Raw genomic sequence first — 25,230 nt, 5'->3', positions numbered from 1 at the left:
GCTCTATTTTTAAACTGAATCCCAGAGAGGTACATAACTGGCCTGACAATACTCAGCATTCCCACATGAGGGCGTAGTTCCAATTCCTTCAAAACCCTTTCCCCGTTTGCTGGGAGTGAACATTTTCAATAGAGCATAGAACTTCCCACCACGGCCAGATAGACGTTCCTGGGGGAAGCGATAACTAAACTGGGTTTTGAAGACCATTTAGCCGTTCCCCACTCCTAACCTCATAAAGAGAGTGTTACTTCAGAATTTCCATACAGAAACTAGCGAAGAGTCAGAGACGGCTTAAGGTTTCATTTTCCTATTTAAGACACATTATATTTTATTTTACAAGTAAATAAAAATAGCAACGTTTTCTTTAGGTGTTTTTTAATAACGTTGCCTATGTTAACTGCCATGATTACCACGACGACGACGACTACCTATTATAGTTTTACTTTAGTTGGGTGGAGGCTGACAGAAACTAACGGGAATTCGAGCCTCCCCTCCCTTCATCATAACTTCGGGACCCGACGCCCCGCCTTCTCCCCCCTGCTCCAGTGGTATCTCCCGGGCTGGACTGCTACCCTAGTTCCCGGGGTGGTTTCTCCTATTAAAGGCTGTACCACTCACAGTAGGGGTTTGGCATATTCCCAATTTCTGTCTCCGTGTTGCTGGGGGTTTTACCCAGGGGCGGATTCCCATTCTCGCCTCTCCATTTTCTCCCTGAGTAGTTTCTTCATAAAGCGGATCGTTCCGTCTGTTTTCTCCCTCATTTCCCTGTGGTTTCTCCCAGGAATCCCTCCAAGTGGTTTGTCCTCGCTGGATTCCCTGCTCGCTGTAGCCCTCGTGGCAACTAGCTTTTCTAAGTATAATGTAAAGTTCCAGAACCCATATCCGGTAACTTCCTCCTCCCGGAGGCCTATTCAGACAAAGGCGACAGTCCCAGGCTCACACCGTGACACTTGGGTGAGGGCCAACTCCTACGCTCTACGAACAGATGGCGGCCCACACAAAGAAGTATCCCTGGGCGCGGCCATGTTCTCCGCCGGACCGCACCTCCTATGGTAACCGCATAAAGTCTCTAAAGGAATGTCTGCGCGGCGTTTACTGTTGGCTTAAAGTGGCAGCCTAGAGTTCGGAGCATGCGCAGAACCAACATTCCCCCAAGGGGAGGTTTTAGAAGTCAAACCGGAAGTGGAAGTGGTCCTCGAAGGCTATTTCGGGGCTACTATTAGGAGATGGCTAGAAGTCTTTGAGATCATTTTGGTTGGTCGCGATTGAGGATTCTGTGTAGTCGGCAGTGTGAGCGGTGGGGTGGAGCTAGTGATGGTTTGGGGGTTCAGTGATGGGGGCGGGGCATCCGTTTTGGTTGTCAGTGGCGAAGGTCTCTCCTGTCAGTGATGGGGTTCGCTGAGGTGAGTTATTGGGAGTTAGGAGTCAAGTGATAGAGTCTGTGGTTGGTGATTGAGAGTCTGTAGAGGGGTCACTGAGTTCTTTGATCAGCTTGCTTTCTAACCTGAGTTCAGCTCATCAATTTCCGGTCTTCTTTAATATAGATATTCACAACCTTTGGTGTGTAACATTTTCTTTTTTGTTTAAATCTGTTTTTTTTTTAACTTTTTGTTTTTCCTTTGACCCATTAGTTATTTAGAAGAGTATTTTCTGTTTCAAATTATGTCTCTGGGCACTGCTCAGTTGAAAAAAATCTTATGGTCTATGTAACGGTCAGTTTTCAAAAATGTTACATAAAACAATATATATTCTCAAATTTTATTGTTATATACAAATTCAGCATATATTTTACGAATATATCTTATCTCTCCTTACAAATGTTGTCTGCTTAATTACAGAAGAAGGTAAACTACTTACACCAGAAAGGTAGTTTTGTCTTCTTATTCTTCTTTTTGTTAGTTTCTGCTTTGTAATATATTTGAAACTATATCATTATGAACACTTATGTGTATTTTAATAATAGATTCTGAGTAAATGTCTCAAAAGGTATTTTAGCAATTTAAGCTTCCACCAATGAATTGTGAAGAAATTATTTTTCCAAATGCTTTCCAACACTGGATATTATTGCTTTTAAAAAATTTTTACAATTCTTAAAGGAAACTATATTTAATTGTTTTAATGCATAATTTCTATTTGTTTCCTTTTCTTTGAATTTTCATATCCTTCGTCCAGGTTTTATTTAGTGATTGCTAGATTTTTTTTTAACATTACAAGAAACCTATTACCACATAGTGAAAAAATTGATATCTTTAAATATCTATTTCAATTTTTATTGCATATTTAACATAATAAGTATATGTCATCTAATCAGAAAAATCTGGGTTTTTAAAAAATAGCTTTTGGGTTTTCTCTGTGTCTAAGTTACACTCAGCACATGACAATGTTATGCAATACATACTCCTAAAATATATTTAAATGTTCTTTGGGTTTTAAAAAATACATATATTTCAGTTCAGTTGGAATTTGTCTACTGAATTGTGTGGTAGTCTTCTAGTTTGTTTTGTTCTAGGTGGATGGACTGTTATATTAGGAACATTGATACAATGTTTTGTGCACATTCAATTGAATACCACTTTTGTCACATATATAAGTCAATATTGTATGGTGTATTTATTGTTTTACTTGTCCTGATTAACATTATTTTTTATATTGTTTTAATGTATAATATAGTTTGCTAGTATTTATTGCATGATCTTTGTATGCCAGGGAAGTGTTGAGTACTTTATATAAGCATTATATACTTTCATTTTCATAAGTACTAGATAGGCATTTTCATCCTAATTTTTGAAATTAATACTGAAGTAACTGCATATTCTCTTAGCTGAAAGATGGCAGAGCTGCAGTTCAAATCTGTAGGAATGTGACTCCAAATCTCATGCTTTTCCCCATATTTTACCATCAGTAATGCCTGTCACATTTTGATTTTATATCCTTCACAGGACTGCTTCTTCAATATGGTCCCTGAAAAAAACAGTTTTAGGGTAATCAGGGCACTAGCTAGAAATGCAAATTATTGGGCCTTACCTTAAACCTACTAAATTAGAAATTGCAAGGATGAGACTGAAAATTTTTAAATGTGTCTTAAAAAGCCCTTCAGATGATTTGAATGGATACTCAAGTTTGAGAACCACTGCTCTGTGGTTTCTAGCTGCAGAAGTTGTTTAGGTGGTGAATGTTGAATGACTGACTATGTGGACTTGATGTTTCTAGGTTTTGTGGTATCTCTGGGGAACCCCTGGACCAGATCTTCCTCAGACTCCAGGTCACCTCTTCCCAACAGCTCTACTTGAATTCACAAAGGACCATTAAGTCTTTGACTCCTGAGAGAACAAGAGTTGCAACCCAGTGTGGCCATGCCAACTAATTGGATTTCACCTCAGAAACCTACAACTCTGGCTCCAGAGGATCATGACAGCTCATATGAGGTACGGAGGAGGCATCCTTGGGGTGGGAATTAATCCCAGGGGTGAATATCTCTGATCTTTAACCAGAGCCTCAGAGCAGAGGCAGATAGGCTATAAGAATGAGCCATACTCTTAAATTTGCTGTTCTTGGGCTGGGGATATAGCCCAGTTGGTAGAGTGCTTGCCTCACCTGCACAAGGCCCTGGATTCAATCCCCAGCACACTGCCCCTCACCCCACCCCCAAAATTTGCTGTTCTTGAAACAAATCTTCATCTGTCAAGAATGAGCAAACAGGGGGGCTAGGGTTGTAACCAGTGGTAGAGTGCTTGCCTAGCATGTGTGAGGCACTGGGTTCGATCCTCAGCACCACATAAAAACATAACTAAATAAAAAAAAGTTGGTGTGTCCATCTACAACTAAAAAATTAAGAAAAATTTAAAAAGAATTGTTAAAAAAAAAAAAGAATGATCAAAGAGGTGATATCTCCGTCTCTAGGGGCCAACTGTATGACAGTGGAAAGTGGCCTATCAAGGGAGGTTGTTGTTTATTTTGCCATCACACTATATTGATTGATCCTTCATCTGTGGATAAAATTCTTGGTTAGAAATCACTTTTGTATGGCATTTGAAGACATTTCTCCATCTCTTCCCATACTGCTTCTCCCAGCACAAATATTTTCTCAATTCTGATGTTGAGATTTCTGTTTTTCAAATATTGGTTCTCCATACCTGCACCCCACCATCCCCCAACCCCTTACATCCACCCCTTACACCATTCCTTGGCTGTTTTCCTTTCTGGGAAACTTTACCAACTTTGTCCTTTAGCCCTTCTGTTGAGCTTTTCTTCAGTTATATCAACATTTAATTCAAAGTTTTAATTTTCAAAAACTTTAGTTTGTAGTCTAAATATTCATTTTCATTAGCATACTGTTCTTATTTCAGGTATGTAATATTTCTTATTCCTCTGATGATATTCTGATAGTTTACTAGGAATAATTTAATTTTTTTGAATAGGCAATACATACACTTGGTTGAAATATTTACAAAATATTAAAGCAACACTGAAAAGCATTGTGGTGAGCTGGACGAGGTGGTGCATGCCTATAATCCCAGTGACTCAGGAGGCTGAGACAGGAGGATCACAAGTTCAAAGTCAGACTCAGTAACTTAGTGAGGCCCTGAACAACTTAGTGAGATCCTGTCTCAAAATAAAAATAAAAATGGCTAGGAATGTTGCTCAGTGATAAAATGCCCGTAGGTTCAGTCCCTAGTAACACCAACAAAAAGTATTGTGGCAAAAAAAATTCAGGGGAGGTACTGGGGCTATAGCTCGGTGGCAGAGCATTTGCCTAGCACATGTAAAGCACTGGGTTCTATCCTGAGCACCACATAAAAATAAACAAGTAAAATAAAAGCATGCTGTCCATCTACAACTATAAAAAAAAAAAAAAATTCAGGGGAAAGATGGGAATGCTGTTCACTTGCCACTCTGTTATGTGCCCACATCTTCCAATATAGATGACCAGTCTTATTAGTTTTTTTTTTATTACCAAGTTCTGTATATAGGTAAAAATACAACTACAATTTTTTCTTGTGATTTCACCAAAGATGATATGCTAGACACTTCACGTACTTTTTTTTAATGTTTGCTATAATACAAAGAAAGCATATTATGAGCAGCATTGCAGTGGACATTCTTGTCATGTCTTCCTTTTTTATTGAATATATAAGAAATACTAGAATTTCATTTTAGGGTTTAGTCAAATGAATAAGGATTTAGTCAACTGAACTTCAGGTAACCTCCATTTTTGTGGTTGTTCAGCAAGTTTATGACTGGGTATCTTTTTTTTTTTTTTAGTCGCAGATAGACACAATATCTTTTATTTATTTATTTATTTTTATGTGGTGCTTAGGATCAAACCCAGTGCCTTACATGTGTGAGACAAGCACTCTACTGCTGCGCCATAACCTCAGCCCCATCGGTATCTTAATAATTTTTATTTAGAAGATGAATGGTGTGAGGCTTAAAGCTATAATAAAAAAGAGGCAGTCACTTTATTAGCCAAAATAAGGGTATGTTTATTGACCTTTGTGGTTTGAACAATGTTCTGATTTTTGTCTGTGTTCAGATGTGAATACAAAGTCGTCTTGGTTTGTCTTGCACTACTTATCAGAGAGTAGGTTTTCTTTGATGTTGATGTTCTATGAGATTATTTTTGTGTAATAAGGTGCTACGTTAGCTCCTAGCATCAGTAAAGCCCACGTGATAGTACCAGGCTAAATCTCAGCATTCAGGAGCTGGTTTTCTTATTTAAAAATAAAGTAGTAGGGGCTGGGGTTATAGCTCAGTGGTAGAGCACTTGCCTAGCATGCATAAGGCACTGGGTTCTATCCTCAGCACCACATAAAAATAAAAGTATTGTGTCCATCCACAACTAAAAAAATATTAAAAAAAAAAGGAATAGGGAAAGTTTGACTCAGAAGTAAGAACCAAAAGAAAGTAGGTCTGCAATTTTAGGAACAGATCAAAAGTATAGACAAAAAAAAAAAAAAAAATTAAGACAAAAAACACCTAAATGGCTGAGGAAGGATGGTTTCTACTTATAAAAGGAACAATATACAACAATTATAAAAGTTACCAGCATTTGGGGCTGAGGTTGTGACTCAGTGGTAGAGCGCTTGCCTAGCATGTGTGAGGCATTGGGTTCAATTCTCAGCACCACATATAAATTAATAAATAAATAAAGGTCCATCAACAACTAAAAAAAAAAAATTTTAAAAAAATTACCAACATTTAACAATTTAATTTTGAGCTATAGTAATTAAAAATGAACAGAAATCATATTAAGTGTGTCATCATTAGCCATTTTATCACCTACTCTCTTCTCTCTTATTGATCAAAGCAGAAAAAAACATAATCTTTTGTTGTAATATTGTTTGTTTTCTGACCAAGTGCGTTAAATTAGAAATAAAAAGTGAAAGGCCTTTGCTTAACAGTGTGAATGTACTTAATGCTACTGAACTGTACACTTAAAACTGATTAAAATGATAAATTTTGTAATGTGTATTTTATTACAATCTTAATTTTTTAATATTTATTTTTTAGTTATAGTTGTCAATACCTTTATTTTATTTATTTATTTATTTTTATGTGGCGTTGAGGATCCAACTCAGGGTCTCACAGTTGCTAGATGAGCTGAGCCACAACCCCAGTCCCAACAACCTTAAATAAATATTTCAATAAACACATTATTACTTTTTAAAAAATTTAATACTGGGGATTAAACCCAGAGGCACTTTCCCATTAAGCTACATTCCCCACCCTTTTTATATTGAGATAGGTTCTTTCTAAGTTGCCAAGGCTAGGCTCCAACTTGGGATCCTCCTGCCTCTATTTTCAGAGCAATTAGATTTACAAGCAAGTATCACCAAAAATAGCATCAGTATTATTATTTTTTTTTTAATTTTTATTTTTAGTTGTAGTTGTAGACGGACACATACTGATATTTTTATTTATTTTTATTTGGTGCTGAGGATCAAACCCAGTGCCTAAAACATGCTAGGCAAGCATTCTGCCACTGAGCCACAACCCCATCCCTATCATAGTATTACATTTTAAAGGGAGTATGGTGAAGCTAAGCTGTAGATGGGAGGGGAATATAGATTCAAATGCCTTTTTTTTTTTGAGAGAGAGAGAGAATTTTAATATTTATTTTTTTTTAGTTTTCGGCGGACACAACATCTTTGTTTGTATGTGGTGCTAAGGATTGAACCCGGGCCGCATGCATGCCAGGCGAGCGAGCTACTGCTTGAGCCACATCCCCAGCCCAGATTCAAATGCCTTTTTAAGGAATCTTAAAAGTTTGAAGAACAAAACAAGAGACCTAAGATAATGAGTTATGGTTTTAACTAACAAGTTAGAAGAACAACTCAATAAATTTATAACAATAGGGACTAAATAACAACAAGGGAAGAAATCAGCTAGTTAGAGAATAAGGATGATTAGTTGATAAAGATATTTCAGAGAAATTCAAATTGCTTCTGTGTGGTGATGATCAAGAAAAAAAAGAGTAAAGAGAGCTGGGGATGTAGCTCAGTAGTGAAGCACTTGTCAAGATGTGCAAGACCATGGGTTCAGTCCTCAGCACTGCAAAAAAGGAAAGAAGAGAAAAAAAAGAAACAGGAGTAAAGAAGCATACATATTAAAACCAGAAAAATAGTTTCTGTTATACCTAAGATTAAAACAATCAGGAAGGCATATTAATAAGATCATTCAAAAACTGAAAACCTGAACAAAGGAATAACATTTTGCAAAAAATAAATATCAAAATTAGTAAGAACAAATTATTGAGGTATTCTTGCAGAAATTAAAATGTTAATTCAACAATTCCAGCAGTCAATATCCATATCAATAGAAAATATCATGTGGTTTATAGTTGATAATTTATACCAAAACTTTGGGTAAAAAATAGTATCTAAAATTATTCCTAGCTTGGTGTTTGGTTTTTATTTTGTTTTGTTTACAGTGTTAACTTTGGTGCCCACCCCCCCCCAAAAAAAAAAAACCCTGAAAATTATGAACATAGGTTTAAAAGTCAAATATATTAAAGTAGATTAAAACAGTAGCCAGGGCTGGGGAGGCTCAAGCAGTAGCGCTCCCCTGGCATGCGTGGGGCACTGGGTTCGATCCTCAGCACCACATACAAATAAAATAAAGATGTTGTGTCCACCGAAAACTAAAAAATAAATATTAAAAAATTCTCTCTCTCTCTCTTTTATTTTATTTTATTTTATTTTTATTTTTTTTTTAAGAGAGAGTGAGAGAGGAGAGAGAGAGAGAGAGAGAGAGAGAGAGAGAGAGAGAATTTTTTTTAATATTTATTTTTTAGTTCTCGGCGGACACAACATCTTTGTTGGTATGTGGTGCTGAGGATCGAACCCGGGCCGCACGCATGCCAGGCGAGCGTGCTACCGCTTGAGCCACATCCCCAGCCCTCTCTCTCTCTTTTAAAACAAACAAATAAACAAACAACAACAAAAAAACAGTAGCCAGAGTTTATCACAGGGAGGCAAATGTTATTGAAGCAAATACTATTTTTCATTCAGCAGCCCACTCCATAGTTAAAGAAGTCAAAACAAAATAGCAAAATATCCCAAAAGGTTACATATTAGAAATTATGATAGAAAGAGTACTCTAAGATCTTTTATCTTATGTAAACAATCCCCCCCACACACACACACACTTAAGGGTCTTGCTTTGTTACTCAGGTTGGTCTCAAACTCCTTAAAAGGATTCAAGGGATTGCCCTGTCTCAAGCTCCTAGGTAGCTAGAACTACAGACTGGCATCATCATTCCTAACTCATACAAATATATTTTAAAATCTAGATTACGAGGATTCATTTCTGGGGATGGGGATATGGCTCAGTGGTAGAGTGCTCGCCTAGCACATGTGAGGTACTGGGTTCAAACCTCAGCACCACATAAAAATGAAGTAAAGATATTGTGTCCACCTATAACAACAACAAAAAAGATGCATTTCTAGAAACATCAAATTTCCCACCAGCCCTTTATTATTGTTTATGACAAGTTTGATTTTAGGTGTTTAAAATTTCACCTAAGAAAGTCTACTTTTGGGGGGCTGGGATTGTGGCTCAGCGGTAGAACGCTTGCCTAGCATGTGTGAGGTCCTGGGTTTGATCCTCAGCACCACAGAAAATAAATAAAATAAAGATATTGTGTCCAGTTACAACTAAAAAATAAATATTGAAAAAAATAGTAAGTCTACTTTTGGGGGCTGGAGCTACAACTCGGTTGTAGAACGTTTGCCTTGCAAGTATGAGGCACTGGGTTTGAGCCTCAACACCACATAAAAAAATAAAGACATTGTGTCCATCTACAACTAAAAAAATATTAAAAAAAAAAAAGAAAGTCTACTTTTGGTGGGCCCAGTGGCACATCCTGTGTGATCCCAGCTACTCAGGAAGCTGAGACAGGTGGATGAGAAGTTTGAGGCCATTCTGGTCAATTTAGTAAGACCCAAGCTCAGTGCTTGCCTACCATGTGTGTAAGTTCAATCTCCAGAACCAAAATAATTATAGTAGTAATAATAATAACTTTGATAAAATTAGGATTCATCAATGGAGAGATTTATTTGCTTTTGGAATATCATTATGGGTTTTTGTTTTGCAAATTTTATGTGTTGTGTTTCTGAATGTTGCATAGGCATATGAAAGGAAATCTGTTTTCAGGATATAGAATTTGATATCTGTAAGATATATAATTAGGAAGGTTTTATAGTATTATTAATTTTTTCTTTATCTCATCAGAGCTGAGAGTGTCTGAAGTTTCTCATTAGAAATGTCTATTTTCCTAGAGTAGTTCCTGTTTACAATTTTTTTTTTTTTTCTGACAGAGTTTCACTGTGTTGCTCAGGCTGGTCTGGAACTCCTGGGCTTCAGTGAGTCCTGTCTCAGCCTCCCTAGTAGCTGGGAGTACAGGGGAGCCAGCTATCTATAATTTTTGGAGATGTAATTTGGTGCGTGATAATAATACCATCTGAAATTTATTTTGGATTGTGTCCTTGTCATGTTTAATATTTTTAAAATATTAAAAAATAATATTTTTCTAAACTTAATATTTAATGTTTAGAAATCATCTCTTTCTAACAATAAGGTGGCACTTTGTACTTCCTTTCTGAGGTCATATTCCTATAGAAAATGTTTTTAAAACTCTTTTATTTGAAATTATTATAGATGCCAAGTGTAGTGGTGTGTGCCCCAAATCCTAGTGACTAGGAAGGCCAAGTCAGGAAGATCACAACTTCAAGGCTAGCCTGCTAGCCTTGAACTCGGTTGAATACTCAATACTTTAAAAAAAAAAAAAGTATTATAGATTAACAGGGAGTACAAAGTGTAATATAGAATTTCCCCACAAATTCCAGTTTATTTTTATTGTGGTGCATGATTCTATTTATTAATTGCTGGGTTCAGCATGCTAATGTTTGCAGATGGGTTTATGAGAGACACTAGTCTGGAGTTTGTTTTTATAAATATATATTTTTTTTTGGGGGGGGTACTGGGAATTGGTCCAAGGATACTTAATGTCTGAGCTACATTATCAGTCCTTTTTATTTTATTTTATTTTGAGACAGGGTCTCTCTAAGTTGCTCAGGCTGGCCTTGGACTTGCAATCCTCCTGCCTCAGCCTCCTCCCCCAGTTATTGGGATTACAGATGTGCGCCACCATGCCTAGACTTTGCATGGTTTTAATATCATAGTAACATTGGTCTCACAAAATTATTTGGGAAGTGTTCCTTCTATTTTATTTTCTGAAAAAAAATATGGAAATGAAAACTGATTCTTCTTTAAATATTGGGTAGAATTCTCTGGTAAAACTAGTGGCTCAGTGGTAGAGCGCTTGCCTAGCATGCGTGAGTCACTGGGTTTGATCCCTAGCATGACCTAAAAAATAAATTAATTAATTAATTAAAGGTATTGTTTCCATCTATAACTAAAAATAAAAAAAATAAATAAACCTAGATCTGGAGATTTCTTTTTCAGAAGGTTTTAAATTATTAACTTACATGAATATCTATAGGATTATTTGGCCTATCAATTTATAATGTTTTATTTTTGGTAGTTTGTGATTTTTGAGCAGTTGGTCCATTTCTTCTAAGTTATTAAATTTATTAACATGGATTTTTTAATATTCCTTTATTTGCTGTATCTATAGTGATATTTTCTATTTTATTCCTGATATTGAGGACTTGTATCTTCTTTTTATCTGTCAGTCTGATTGGTCAGTCAGCATTATTTTCCTCCTTTAGCTTGCCTTAGGTTTATTTTGTTCCTCTTTTTCTAGTTTCTTGTGGTAGGAGTTGACATTACTATTATTTTTTAAAAATATTTTTTCGTTGTATTTGACACATACTTTTTATTTTATTTATTTATTTATATGTGGTGCTGAGGATAGAACCCAGGGCCCTGCATGTGCTAGGCGAGCACTCTACCGCTGAGCCACAACCCCAGCCCCAGGAGCTTACATTATTAACTCATGACCTTTACTCTTCTAATTTAAGCTTTTTTTTTTTTATATTAAGTTAATATTTATTTATTTTATTTTATTTTTTTTTATTGGTCGTTCATAACATTACATAGTTCTTAATACATCATATTACACGGTTTGATTCAAGTGGATTATGAACTCCCGCTTTTACCCCGTATACAAATTGCTGTATCACATCAGTTACCCTTCCATTGATTGACATATTGCCTTTCTAGTGTCTGATGTATTCTGCTGTCTGTCCTATTGTCTACTATCCCCCCTCCCCTCCCCTCCCCTCCCCTCCCCTTTTCTCTCTCTACCCCTTCTACTGTAAATCATGTCTTCCGTTTGTATTCTCTTGACTTACCCCTCCTTACCTCTTATATGACATTTTGTATAACCCTGAGGATCGCCTTCCATTTCCATGCAATTTCCCTTCTCACTCCCTTTCCCTCCCACCTCTCATCCCTGTTTACTGTAAATATTCTTCTCAAGCTCTTCGTCCCTACCCTGTCCTTGTTTACACCCCTTATATCAAAGGAGTCATTTGGTATTTGTTTTTTAAAGATTGACTAGCTTCACTTAGCATAATCTGCTCTAATGCCATCCATTTCCCTCCAAATTCTATAATTTTGTCATTTTTTAATGCAGAGTAATACTCCATAGTGTATAAATGCCACATTTTTTTTATCCATTCATCTATTGAAGGGCATCTAGGCTGGTTCCACAGTCTTGCTATCGTGAATTGAGCTGCTATGAACATCGATGTAGCAGTGTCCCTGTAGCATGCTCTTGTTAGGGCTTTAGGGAATAGACCGAGAAGGGGAATAGCTGGGTCAAATGGTGGTTCCATTCCCAGCTTTCCGAGAAATCTCCATACTGCTTTCCAAATTGGCTGCACCAATTTGCAGTCCCACCAGCAATGAACAAGAGTGCCCTTTTCCCCGCATCCTCTCCAGCACTTATTGTTGTTTGACTTCCTAATGGCTGCCAGTCTTACTGGAGTGAGATGGTATCTTAGGGTAGTTTTGATTTGCATTTCTCTGACTGCTAGCGATGGTGAGCATTTTTTCATGTACTTGTTGATTGATTGTATGTCCTCCTCTGAGAAGTGTCTGTTCAGGTCCTTGGCCCATTTATTGATTGGGTTATTTGTTATCTTATTGTCTAATTTTTTGAGTTCTTTGTATATTCTGGTTATTAGGGCTCTATCTGAAGTGTGTGGAGTAAAGATTTGTTCCCAGGATGTAGGCTCCCTATTTATCTCTCTTATTGTTTCTTTTGCTGAGAAAAAACTTTTTAGTTTGAGTAAGTCCCATTTGTTGATTCTATTTGTTAACTCTAGCGCTATGGGTGTCCTATTGAGGAATTTGGAGCCCGATCCCACAGCGTGTAGATCATAACCAACTTTTTCTTCTATCAGATGCCGTGTCTCTGATTTAATATCAAGCTCCTTGATCCATTTTGAGTTAACTTTTGTGCACGGCGAGAGATAGGGATTCAGATTCATTTTGGTGCAAATGGATTTCCAGTTTTCCCAGCACCATTTGTTGAAGATGCTATCCTTCCTCCATTGCATGCTTTTAGCCCCTTTATCAAAAATAAGATAGTTGTAGTTTTGTGGATTGGTTACTGTGTCCTCTATTCTGTACCATTGGTCCACCCGCCTGTTTTGGTACCAGTACCATGCTGTTTTTGTTACTATTGCTCTGTAGTATAGTTTGAAGTCTGGTATCGCTATACCGCCTGATTCACACTTCCTGCTTAGTATTGTTTTTGCTATTCTGGGTCTTTTATTATTCCATATGAATTTCATGATTCTTTTATCTATTTCTACAAGATATGCTGTTGGGATTTTGATTGGCATTGCATTGAACTTATAGAGAACTTTTGGTAATATCGCCATTTTGATGATGTTAGTTCTGCCTATCCATGAGCAGGGTATGTTTTTCCATCTTCTAAGGTCTTCTTCTATGTCTTTCTTTAGGGTTCTGTAATTTTCATTGTATAAATCTTTCACCTCTTTTGTTAGGTTGATTCCCAAGTATTTTATTTTTTGGGGGGATATTGTGAATGGAGTAGTTGTCCTCATTTCCGTTTCAGAGGATTTGTCGCTCATATACAGGAATGCCTTTGATTTATGCGTGTTGATCTTATATCCTGCCACTTTGCTGAATTCATTTATTAGCTCTAATAGCTTCTTTGTAGACCCTTTTGGGTCTGCTAGGTATAGAATCATATCATCTGCAAATAGTGATAATTTAAGTTCTTCTTTTCCTATTTTTATGCCTTTAATTTCTTTTGACTGTCTAATTGCTCTGGCCAGTGTTTCGAGGACTATGTTGAACAGAAGTGGTGAGAGAGGGCATCCCTGTCTTGTACCAGATCTTAGAGGGAATGCCTTCAATTTTTCTCCATTCAGAATGATGCTGGCCTGTGGCTTATCATAGATTGCTTTTACAATGTTGAGGTATGATCCTGTTATCCCTAATTTTTCTAGCGTTTTGAACATAAAGGGATGCTGTACTTTGTCGAATGCTTTTTCTGCATCTATTGAGATGATCATATGGTTCTTATTTTTAAGTCTATTGATGTGGTGAATAACATTTATTGATTTCCGTATATTAAACCAGCCTTGCATCCCAGGGATGAATCCTACTTGATCATGATGTATAATTTTTTTGATATGTATTTGAATCCGATTCGCCAGAATTTTATTGAGGATTTTTGCGTCAAGGTTCATTAGAGATATTGGTCTGTAGTTTTCCTTCTTTGATGTGTCTTTGTCTGGTTTCGGAATCAGGGTGATGTTGGCCTCGTAGAATGAATTTGGAAGTTCTCCCTCTTTTTCTATTTCCTGAAATAGCTTGAAAAGTATTGGTGTTAGTTCCTCTTTAAAGGTTTTGTAAAACTCTGCTGTATACCCATCCGGTCCTGGGCTTTTCTTAGTTGGTAGTCTTTTGATGGTTTCTTCTATTTCCTCTATTGTTATTGGTCTGTTTAGGTTGTCTATATCCTCCTGGCTCAATCTGGGCAGATCATAGGACTCAAGGAATTTATCTATGCCTTCACTATCTTCTATTTTATTGGAGTATAAGGATTCAAAGTAATTTCTGATTATCTTCTGTATTTCTGAAGTGTCTGTTGTGATATTGTCTTTTTCATCCCGTATGCTAGTAATTTGGGTTCTCTCTCTTCTTCTCTTCGTTAGCATGGCTAAGGGTCTGTCAATTTTATTTATTTTTTCAAAGAACCAGCTTTTAGTTTTGTCAATTTTTTCAATTGTTTCTTTTGTTTCAATTTCATTAATTTCAGCTCTGATTTTAATTATTTCTTGCCTTCTACTTCTTTTGCTGTTGTTTTGCTCTTCTTTTTCTAGGATTTTGAGATGAAGTATGAGATCATTTATTTGTTGGTTTTTTCTTTTTTTGAGGAATGAACTCCAAGCAATGAATTTTCCTCTTAGAACTGCTTTCAATGTGTCCCATAGATTCCGATATGTTGTGTCTGTGTTTTCATTTAACTCTAGGAATTTTTTAATTTCCTCCTTGATGTCTTCTAAAACCCATTGATCACTCAGCAACCTATTGTTCATTCTCCAGGTGATGCTTGCTTTTTCCTTTCTTCTTTTATCATTGATTTTCAGTTTCATTCCATTATGATCAGATAAGATGCATGGTATTATCTCTACCCCTTTGTATTGTCTAAGAGTTGCCCTGTGACATAGTATATGGTCTATTTTTGAGAAGGTTCCATGTGCTGCTGAGAAAAAAGTGTAGCTACTTGATGTTGGGTGGTATAGTCTATATATGTCAATTAAGTCTAGGTTGTTAATTGTGTTATTGAGTTCTATAGTTTCCTTATTTAACTTTTGTTTGGAAGATCTGTCCAGTGGTGAGAGAGGTGTGTTGAAGTCTCCCATGATTATTGTATGTTGGTCTATTAGACTCTTGAACTTGAGAAGAGTTTGCTTGATGAATACAGCTGCACCATTATTTGGGGCATATATATTTATGATTGTTATGTCTTGTTGGTGTATGGTTCCCTTGAGCAGTATGAAGTGTCCTTCTATATCCCTTTTGATTAGCTTTGGCTTGAAATCTATTTTATTAGATATGAGTATGGACACTCCTGCTTGTTTCCGCGGTCCATATGAGTGATATGATTTTTCCCAACCTTTCACCTTCAGTCTATGTATATCTTTTCCTATCAAATGCGTCTCCTGTAGACAGCATATTGTTGGGTCTTGTTTTTTGATCCATTCTACTAGCCTGTGTCTCTTAATTGGTGAGTTTAAGCCATTAACATTTAGGGTTATTATTGAGATATGGTTTGTTCTTCTATCCATATTTGTTTATTGATGTTACTAAACCTGATTTGTTATCCTCTTTGACTACTTTCCCCCCTTTACTGTCCTACCTCCCATTGTTGGTTTTCAATGTTGTTTTCCATTTCCTCTTCCTGTAATGTTTTGCCAAGGATTTTTTGAAGAGATGGTTTTCTAGCTGCGAATTCTTTTAACTTTTGTTTATTGTGGAAGGTTTTAATTTCATCTTCTAACCTGAAGCTTATTTTCGCCGGATACACGATTCTTGGTTGGAGCCCATTGTCTTTCAGTGTTTGAAATATGTTATTCCAGGATCTTCTAGCTTTCAGAGTCTGTGTTGAGAGATCAGCTGTTATCCTGATTGGTTTACCCCTAAATGTAATCTGCTTTCTTTCTCTTGCAGCTTTTAAAATTCTCTCCTTATTCTGTATGTTGGACATCTTCATTATAATGTGTCTAGGTGTGGATCTCTTATGATTTTGCACATTCGGCGTCCTGTAGGCTTCTAGGATTTGGGATTCTGTCTCAATCTTCAATTCTGGGAAGTTTTCTCGTATTATTTCACTGAATAGACTGTTTATTCCTTTGGAATGGAGCTCTGTGCCTTCCTGTATCCCAATGACTCTTAAATTTGGTCTTTTGATATTGTCCCATAATTCTTGGATGTTCTGCTCATGGTTTCTTAGCAGACTTGCTGAGCTGTCTATGTTCTTTTCCAGTTGAAATACTTTGTCTTCATTGTCTGATGTTCTCTCTTCTAAGTGATCTACTCTGCTGGTAGTATTCTCAATTGAGTTTTTAAGTTGGTTTATTGTTTCCTGCATTTCTAGAATTTCAATTTGTTTGTTTTTTATTACCTCTATCTCCCTGTGAAATTGATCTTTTACTTCCTGGATTTGTTTGTCAATGTGATCTTTCATTGTCTGATTTTGCTGTCTCATGTCTTCCTTGAGACTCCAGATCATCTGAAGCATATATATCCTGAACTCTTTATCTGATATTCCATCTGTTGCAGCTATTACCTCTTCTAAAGTTGAGTTGACCTGCATTGCTTGTGGTCCTTTCTTTCCTTGTCTTTTCATACTGCTCGCGTTTCTTTCTGCTTGGTGCAACTGTTGTGTTTTGAAATTTACCCCCTATTTATTTATGTTGCTCTTGTATACTTGAAAAGTCTCCCTTGCAGGTGCGGGTGGCGGCTGTGCCCCTACTCCAATTGGGGTGACGTGTCTACCACGCTGGCGGCTCTCTGGGCCTGTTCCGGGAGTGGAAGGCGGCTCTGCTCTGTCCCTATTCCAATTGGGGTGTCGTGACTACAATGCTGGCAGGTCGCTGGGCCTGTTCCGGGCGTGGGCGGTGGGCTTGGCTGGCGGGATTCCACCTAATGGCAGTCCCTAACCTCCCTGCTTGCTAATTAATGGCTTCTCTGAGGCGCCACGCCTTCTGTAGCTGCGGGGCAGGCCGCGCGAATCAGTTGGCCTGGATCTCCGGGGTCCTGCTGCTGGCTGTTTTGATGTTGCAAGCTGTTGGAGAGTGGTGGTGTATTCTTCAGCTTTCCCGGATGGTGGCCACTGACTGCCTGGATGGAGTGTCCGCTGTTATGATGTTGCACTCTGAAGGAGAGTGGCGGTGTATCCTTCAGCTTTCCCGGATGGTGGCCGCTGACTGCCTCGGTGGAGTGTCCGCTGTGGGGGATGGGACTGTACCGCTTCCTTCCCCTTCTGAGATCCCGTGCTCGGCCCAAGGGTCCGTGTGGGCTTGGCTGGTGGGATTCCACCTAATGGCCTTCCCTAACCTCCCTGCTTGCCAATTAATGGCTTCTGAGGCGCCACGCCTTCTGTAGCCGCAGGGCAGGCCACGCGAATCAGTTGGCCTGGATCTCCGGGCCCTGCTGCAGGCTGCTGGGATCCCTGGCACTCTATCACTTTGATTTTTTCTGCTTGCCCCTCCCCCAGCGCTGGCTAGCCAGGTTTCCTTTTGGCTGCTACTGGGAGGAGGGGTTGGAGGTCAGGTGTCTCTGGTTTCCCCCTAGCCTGTATGGAGGCTCAGCTTGATACTCCCTCTCCCGGCAAGCCTAGGAGAGATTTTATGCGAATTCCCGCTGTCTGGGGGGTGAGCTGAATGACACCGACCTGTTTTGATGTCGCACTCTGAAGGAGAGTGGCGGTGTATCCTTCAGCTTTCCCGGATGGTGGCCGCTGACTGCCTCGGCGGGGTGTCCGCTGTGGGGGATGGGACTGTACCGCTTCCTTCCCCTTCTGAGAACCCGTGCTCGGCCCAAGGGTCCGTGTGGGCTTGGCTGGTGGGATTCCACCTAATGGCCTTCCCTAACCTCCCTGCTTGCCAATTAATGGCTTCACTGAGGCGCCACGCCTTCTGTAGCCGCAGGGCAGGCCACGCGAATCAGTTGGCCTGGATCTCCGGGCCCTGCTGCAGGCTGCTGGGATCCCTGGCACTCTATCACTTTGATTTTTTCTGCTTGCCCCTCCCCCAGCGCTGGCTAGCCAGGTTTCCTTTTGGCTGCTACTGGGAGGAGGGGTTGGAGGTCAGGTGTCTCTGGTTTCCCCCTAGCCTGTATGGAGGCTCAGCTTGATACTCCCTCTCCCGGCAAGCCTAGGAGAGATTTTATGCGAATTCCCGCTGTCTGGGGGGTGAGCTGAATGACACCGACCTGTTTTGATGTCGCACTCTGAAGGAGAGTGGCGGTGTATCCTTCAGCTTTCCCGGATGGTGGCCGCTGACTGCCTCGGCGGAGTGTCCGCTGTGGGGGATGGGACTGTACCGCTTCCTTCCCCTTCTGAGAACCCGTGCTCGGCCCAAGGGTCCGTGTGGGCTTGGCTGGTGGGATTCCACCTAATGGCCTCCTAATTTAAGCTTAATGCTATAAAATTCCCTCTCTGCATTGCTTTATCTACCTCCCACAGATATTGATAGATTATATTTTCATCTCCTTTCAGTTCTGTGTATTTTTTAAATTACTTTTTAATTTTCCTCTTTGATTTATGGGTCATTTTGAATAAATTGCTATTACCCAAATATTTTAACATTTTCTAAATAGCTGTTGTTATTATTTTGGAAAATTTTCAGTTGTCTGTTATTGGGGGAATGATTCCATTGTGGAACATACTTTGTATTATTTTAATTCTTTTAAATTTGTCAAGGTTTGTTTCACAGCTAAGGATATGGTCTAACTTGGTCACTTTTCTATTGGTGCCTGAAAAGAATGTGCATTCCATTGTTGTTTGTTGCAGTATTTATAAATACCAGTTGGACACTGTTATTTGTTCTTATGTATCCTAGATGATTTCCTGTATAGTATTTCTATAAATTGCTGTTCAGATTAAAGTCCCTATAATTCTTTTTATTTCATAATACATTGTTTTAAGAAAATGTGTACAACTCCAGGTGGAGTTCCAACTATGCATTTCTAAATTAGATTTTTTTATATGGAAGATAATGTTTGTTAAACATTTTATTATGAATAAAATAAATACAAAGATAAAGAGAACAATATAAGAAACTCTTACTTTGTATTTATCACACAGTTTCAGTAGTCATCAGCATTTTGTTATTATTTTATCAAAACCACCCTTCCCCTAGCTGTTGGATTATTTTAAAGTGGGTCCAAACACTGTGTTTTATCTATAAGTACTTTGATATGTTCCACTAAGACCTGAGAACTTTTTATTTCTTTTTATTTAACATAACCAGTAAGCCATTATCACACCTAAAAAAATAACAGAAATTCCTTGATATTATCTAATGCCCATTGTTTGAATTTCTCTAAATATGTCATGTCTTTTTAATGTTCATTCATTTCAATTAAGACCCAAACAAGGTCCACAAGTTGCATTTGGTTAGTAGGACTGTTAAGTATCTTTGAATAAAGAGAAGACTCATCCATATTCTTTCTCTTCTACATTATATGTTGAAGAAACAGGTCATTTGTTGCCTTCTGAATCTAGCTGAGATATTGGTCTTTATAGTGTTCATTATGTTCCTGTCTCTTACACTGTCTATGAATGAATTGTTAGAAATGGAGCCTTGATGAGATTCAGATTTCAGTTTTTCTTTTGCAAGAATACTTAATACCTATTGCAGTGAAATTAATTATGTGAGGATGTACATAATATTTGGCTATTTTTCATTTTGTAATGTTAAAACTGGTGAATGCAAATATTATTAGCTAATCCATTCTTGTAAACTTTTCTTCAACCTATCACCTGAAAGATTTGAGCAGCTATTAATAATGATTATTGTTCAAATTCATTATTTCATTAGGAGTTACAAATGATGCCATTTTTTATCATCTTTATTTATACTTGAATCATGCTGTCAGGAACTTCTTTTTCAGCAGTTATTTGGTCCTCTTCAATAATTTTTAGATATAAGTATGATCACCTTTTGTCACCAGGCTGGCAAGATGACCTGGGTTCAAAGGAGTTGGCTGCAGCAATAACTAAGAAAATGGTGAAGAAACCATGCAACATATGAACATGAGTTTCAAAGGTCAAGGTTGGGACTGCTCAGTGACCCCAAGGGTCAACTCCATGCTGGGCAACACTAGAAAGAGAGAGAGAGAGAGTGTACCTAGAACCCCCCTATTTATTGGGGAAAAGACATTCAGTAGAATATTCCACCCAAATAAGGGAAGGGGTAGGGTTTCGAAGAGTGGAGTCTTGCTTGGTGATGTCTTGTGATCAGCAGATTGATTGACATCTTGGCAAGTCAAACCCATCTCAGGTGCTGTGTGAGATCACAGGCAAGTGAGAGGAAAGGCACTTTGCATTGCACAGTCCAATCAGCACACAATGCCAGACCAGTCCCTTGGCATTGTGTGCTGTGAAGATTGGTACATTTAATTATATATAAATTTTACTGGAAAATGTATTAAAATAATTTTACCTGAAAGTATTAATGATTTTCATTATAAAATATTTAGGAGGGGGCTGGCCTTGTGGTGTGCTCACCTAGCAAGTGCGAGGCCCTAGGTTCAATCCTCAGCACCACATAAAAACAAATAAAGGTATTGTGTCCAACTACAACTAAAAAATAAATATTAAAAAAAATATTTAGGAGGAACTGTACTAATGTTTGCAATTTACTTTGAAATGCACCAAAATGTAAGGTAAATCAATAGATAAATAAAAACTTGGGTAAATGTGTGATAAAGTAAGTAAAGTAAGTGAACTATGAAATTCTTTTAAATTTTATGTGTGATTAAAAATTTCCATAGTAAGGATGGACTGAGGCTGTAGCTCAGCGCCAGAGTGTTTGCATAGCATGCATGAAGCACTGGGTTCGATCCTCAGCACCTCCTAAAAATAAACAAATAAAATAAAGGCCATCTACAACTACAAAAAAATTGAAAAAAAATCATTAGGGAAATGGGGATGAGTTTTAAGTTTTGTTTTTAACTAAAGTTTATTTTATATTTAAGGTATAATTAACATGACATCATTGTTATATATATATATATATATATATATATATATATATATATTACACACACACACACACAGTTGCTGTAGTGGATTGTATATTTTTTCCTAATCTGTAGGTTGCATTTATATTTTGTTGACTGTTTCTTCTGCTATGAAGGAGCTGTTTTGTTTGATATAGTCTTGTGTATTTATTTTTGCTTTTGTAGCCTGAATTATGTGGTATCCAAGAAATCATTGCCAAGGCCAATGTCAAGGAGCTTCCCCTGTTTTCTTCTAGTTTTATGGTTTCAGGTCTTGCTTTTATTTTAGTTCTGTATAAATCTGTTTTTATGCCATAACACAGCATCTAAGGCTAGGTATGTATAAAAATTTGGAGGCTGAAAGTCCAAATTGCATGGCACTGGTTCTGGTGAGGGCTGCCTTTATATGTGTCACATCTTGGTGAATGGCACCATGGTAGGAGTGCATGAGAGTGAGATCCCATGGCAAGGCAGGAAGGTAGAGATTGAGGAGAGGACCATTTTTTTTCTCTTGAGGGGACTAATGTTTCTTAAGGGAACTTTGTTAATCCCTTCCAATGGCATGCCCCAGTGACCCCCACTAGGCTCTGCCTCTTAAAGTTTCCACCACCTCTCATGCTATCCCACTGGGGATCAATCTTTTGTCACATTAATCCTTGGGGGACAACCCATATCCAAATCATAGCAAGTTCAAAATTTTTTCTGCTTGATCTAGGATGCTGTTGAAGCTCTCTACTATGTTCTATATTTGTTAATTGAATTATTCAGTTCCAAGATTTTTGTTTGATTCTTCTTTATGATATCTATTGCTGTTGAATTTCTCATTCAGATCATGATTGTTTTCCTGATTTTGTTGAATTATCTGTGTTTTCTTACATCTCACAGAGTGTCCTTAAGAAAATTATTTTTATTCCTTTTAAGGCAGTTGGTGAATCTCCATTTCTTTGGAGTCATTATTGGAGAATTATTGTTTCTTTGGTACTGTCATGTTTTCTTGCCTTTTCATGTTCTTATGTCTACAAATCTGGTGGAAAAATTACCTTTTCTATATTGCACAGAGTAGCTTTTGTAGGGAGAGATTTTTCACCTGCATATATGGGTCTTAGTGTGCTGGATGGGAAGAGTATGGCTGTGATTCCCTGAAGTGCAGTGGTATAGCCTCTGTATGGTTTCTTAAGCTTTGATCAACATCAGCGATAGTGCATGTGCCTTGGTGACTTAAGCTATAAGAGTTTATAGCAGGAGTGACAGCAGCATAGGTCATTAGGATCCTCAGCAGCAAGGACTTTTGTGGTCCTCCTTTTCTCATTTCTCTCACAGTGGTGACTCTTAGCTTAGGGATTCTTCTTTGTGTTGAGTCTGACCTAGTCCTTGACTCAGGGACTCACAAACCTGTGGTAGTATTTAGACTTTGGGGGTGCAGGTTTGCTCTGAGGCAGAGTTGGATACAGATTGCTGATAAAAGTAGTCTGTCATTCTGAGGCATCTCCAGCAGCTTGGGCCCATGGTCTGGATTATAGATGTGACTTGGACTCCGAGGGCCCGCCACAGCACTGGCTCAACTACTAGGTAGAAGGGATGCAATGGAGGATTGGGCGTGGGAAGCAGGGTGCAGCTGCTTCAGGACACAGTAGTGACTCAGGCCTCAAGGGATCATGTTTTGAATAGTGATGATGGTGGGACCTGGCAATGTCCCAAATTCTGTGAGGCTAACTGCAGCTATAGCAATGACTCTGGGATGGCAGAGCTCAGCTGTTGCTTGAGCCCTGGAATGTAGGGGGGTAGTACAGTGACAGCTGCACGCCTTGGTCAGGGGTGTATCTCACCAGCTTAGGCTCCAGATGGCTAGTTCAGTTCCAGGGAAGCAGGACACTACTATTGTTCAACCTGTAGGGTTGGGTACAGCTCAGCCAATGCTGTTTCCCTAGGAGATGGGGTGCCATGTCAGCTCAGCCTGGGATGTATTGTTGCTTGATTTGGGTCAAGGCACCAATTCCTTGGAGGGTAATGTGCGGCTTCAGGTCAGGTACAGGAGTGTGGGGCTGCTCTGGGTGGCCAAGACACTGTTTACCCAGTAGGCAGGATACCACTTTAGTTCAGGCCTTGAGGGGCAGGGTGCAGCAGCAGCTGAGAGGGTAGATGGAATGGCTTTGTGCTCCCACAGGGTAGGGTGTAGCAGTAGCTTGTCTCAGAGATAGTGGGCCACTAGGTAGTGGTGGTTCAGTAGCAATAAGGCCTCAGGAATGAAAGGGTACTGTGATACTCACCCTGGAGCAGGATACTCCCAGCAAGATGCTATGTACAGTATACACATGAATCATAAAGTGTAGAACACAGTGTCGGCTTCGTGTGAAGACTGGGCACACCTCCTTCAGTCGGGCTTAGCACCTGTGAGGACAATATGAGTCCCAGGTAGTGAGGATTGTAGAGATCCAAGGTGGGATTCTCAGGACCGCTCTGGAAATACATGCCCATAAGTCCTGAGCAAGAGATGCTGAGCAATTATTGTGCCCCACAATAACTTGGGCTTTACCTCCACTTGGATAATGGGGCATGGCTCCAGGAGTAGGCGTCACCCGGTGGGGTTGAGCTACAATCACCTGTTCCTCTGTAATCCCACCCCTTGCCCCTTCTGATGTAGAATGTTCCATGGAACCTCCCCTTGTGTGTCCCCTATATAAGAATAAAGAATTCCAGTGGCTCTCTCTCTTTCCACAGGCCCCTAAGGTCACAGAGCCATCCCCGGATTTTGAAAAGGTACTTCTGTGTATTTGCGTGCTTTCTTGGCTGTTTTCTTAAGTTATCAGAATAGTCAGATTTTGTGAACCCAGCCTTAGGTCGCCAGCTAGGATAGATGGCAGTAGGTGGTGGTTGCTGGAGTCCTTGCTTACCTTTCTCTTAGTTCTGTGCTAACTGCTACTTAGGGGTGGCAGAGGTGAGGTATTGCCTTTGTTCTTTGTGACTAGCCTGGGTCTCTATACTTTATAGGGTTTCTACTACTCCTTTAATGTACTTTGGCACTTTTATTTAGTTATTTTCATCAAAATGTAGTTGTTTGTTGCTTTGCCTGTCTCTGTGTTGGTGGATGAGTGCTAGGATTTCTAGTCAGCCATGCTGTTGGCATTATTCCCTGGTATGAGTTTTTTAAAAAAGGAGTTAAATTAAAAACAATTGCAAAAGTCATGTTCCAAATTCCTAAATACTGTTTTTGCATCTCCAGAAACTAACTGTTCACATTGAACAGGAATTTTCCCTTTACAGGGATCAGTGTCCTTCAGGGATGTGACTATAGATTTCAGCAGAGAGGAATGGCAGCATCTGGATCCTGCTCAGAGAAACCTCTACCGGGATGTGATGCAGGAGACCTACAGCCACCTGCTCTCAGTAGGTAAGCTTTGTCACCGTGGTATCTGAAAGGAGGTTTCTGAGAGTGTTTCCACTCTCAGTTGGATGAATTCAGTGGAGCAATGTCCAGAATTCTTTATCTCTTTTGAGAATCTTCATGAGCAATGTCCAGAATTCTTTATCTCTTTTGAGAATCTTCATATTACTCTATTCATAGAGATACATGACTACTCTTCTTAAAAACAAACTCTATTGACCCATAAGATTAATTGGGCAGCTGGGCGCGGTGGCACATGCCTATAATTCCAGCAGCTAGGAAGGCTGAGACAGGAGGATCGTGAGCTCAAAGCCAGCCTCAGCAATGGCGAGGTGCTAAGCAACTCAGTGAGACTGTGTTTCCAAATAAATACAAAATAGGGCTGGGGATGAGGCTTAGTGGTCCAGTGCCTGAGTTCAATCCCCGCTACCAAAAAAAGAAAAACAAATTGATAGATTGGGCTCTGAAACTGAATTAGCTGGAACCAGTCCTCTGTCATTTCCCACGAACAGGGTATCAAGTTCCTGAGTCAGAGGTTTTCATGGTGGAACAAGGACAGGAGCCGTGGGCACTGCAGGGTGAGAACCCACACCAGAGCTGTCCAGGTGAGT

At 38.9% G+C, this 25,230-nt stretch overlaps 1 protein-coding gene across 2 annotated transcripts in view; it reads left to right on the top strand.

The window, feature by feature from the left end:
• Positions 1 to 1,191: 1,191 nt before the first annotated feature.
• Positions 1,192 to 25,230, top strand: part of LOC113175097 (zinc finger protein 585A-like) — a 63,404-nt gene continuing 39,365 nt past the window's right edge. For both annotated transcript variants that reach the window (XM_077793037.1, XM_026379258.2), the window contains exons 1-5: positions 1,192 to 1,403; positions 3,211 to 3,425; positions 23,956 to 23,994; positions 24,499 to 24,625; positions 25,132 to 25,224. In XM_077793037.1, coding sequence (XP_077649163.1) covers positions 3,354 to 3,425; positions 23,956 to 23,994; positions 24,499 to 24,625; positions 25,132 to 25,224 — 331 coding nt within the window. In that variant the 5' untranslated portion in view covers positions 1,192 to 1,403; positions 3,211 to 3,353. The remainder of the gene's footprint in view (positions 1,404 to 3,210; positions 3,426 to 23,955; positions 23,995 to 24,498; positions 24,626 to 25,131; positions 25,225 to 25,230) is intronic.

The sequence above is a fragment of the Urocitellus parryii genome, chromosome 15 (assembly GCF_045843805.1).
Source record: "Urocitellus parryii isolate mUroPar1 chromosome 15, mUroPar1.hap1, whole genome shotgun sequence".
In the NCBI taxonomy this organism is placed as follows: domain Eukaryota; kingdom Metazoa; phylum Chordata; class Mammalia; order Rodentia; family Sciuridae; genus Urocitellus; species Urocitellus parryii.
This window is presented reverse-complemented; position numbering and strand designations above follow the sequence as displayed.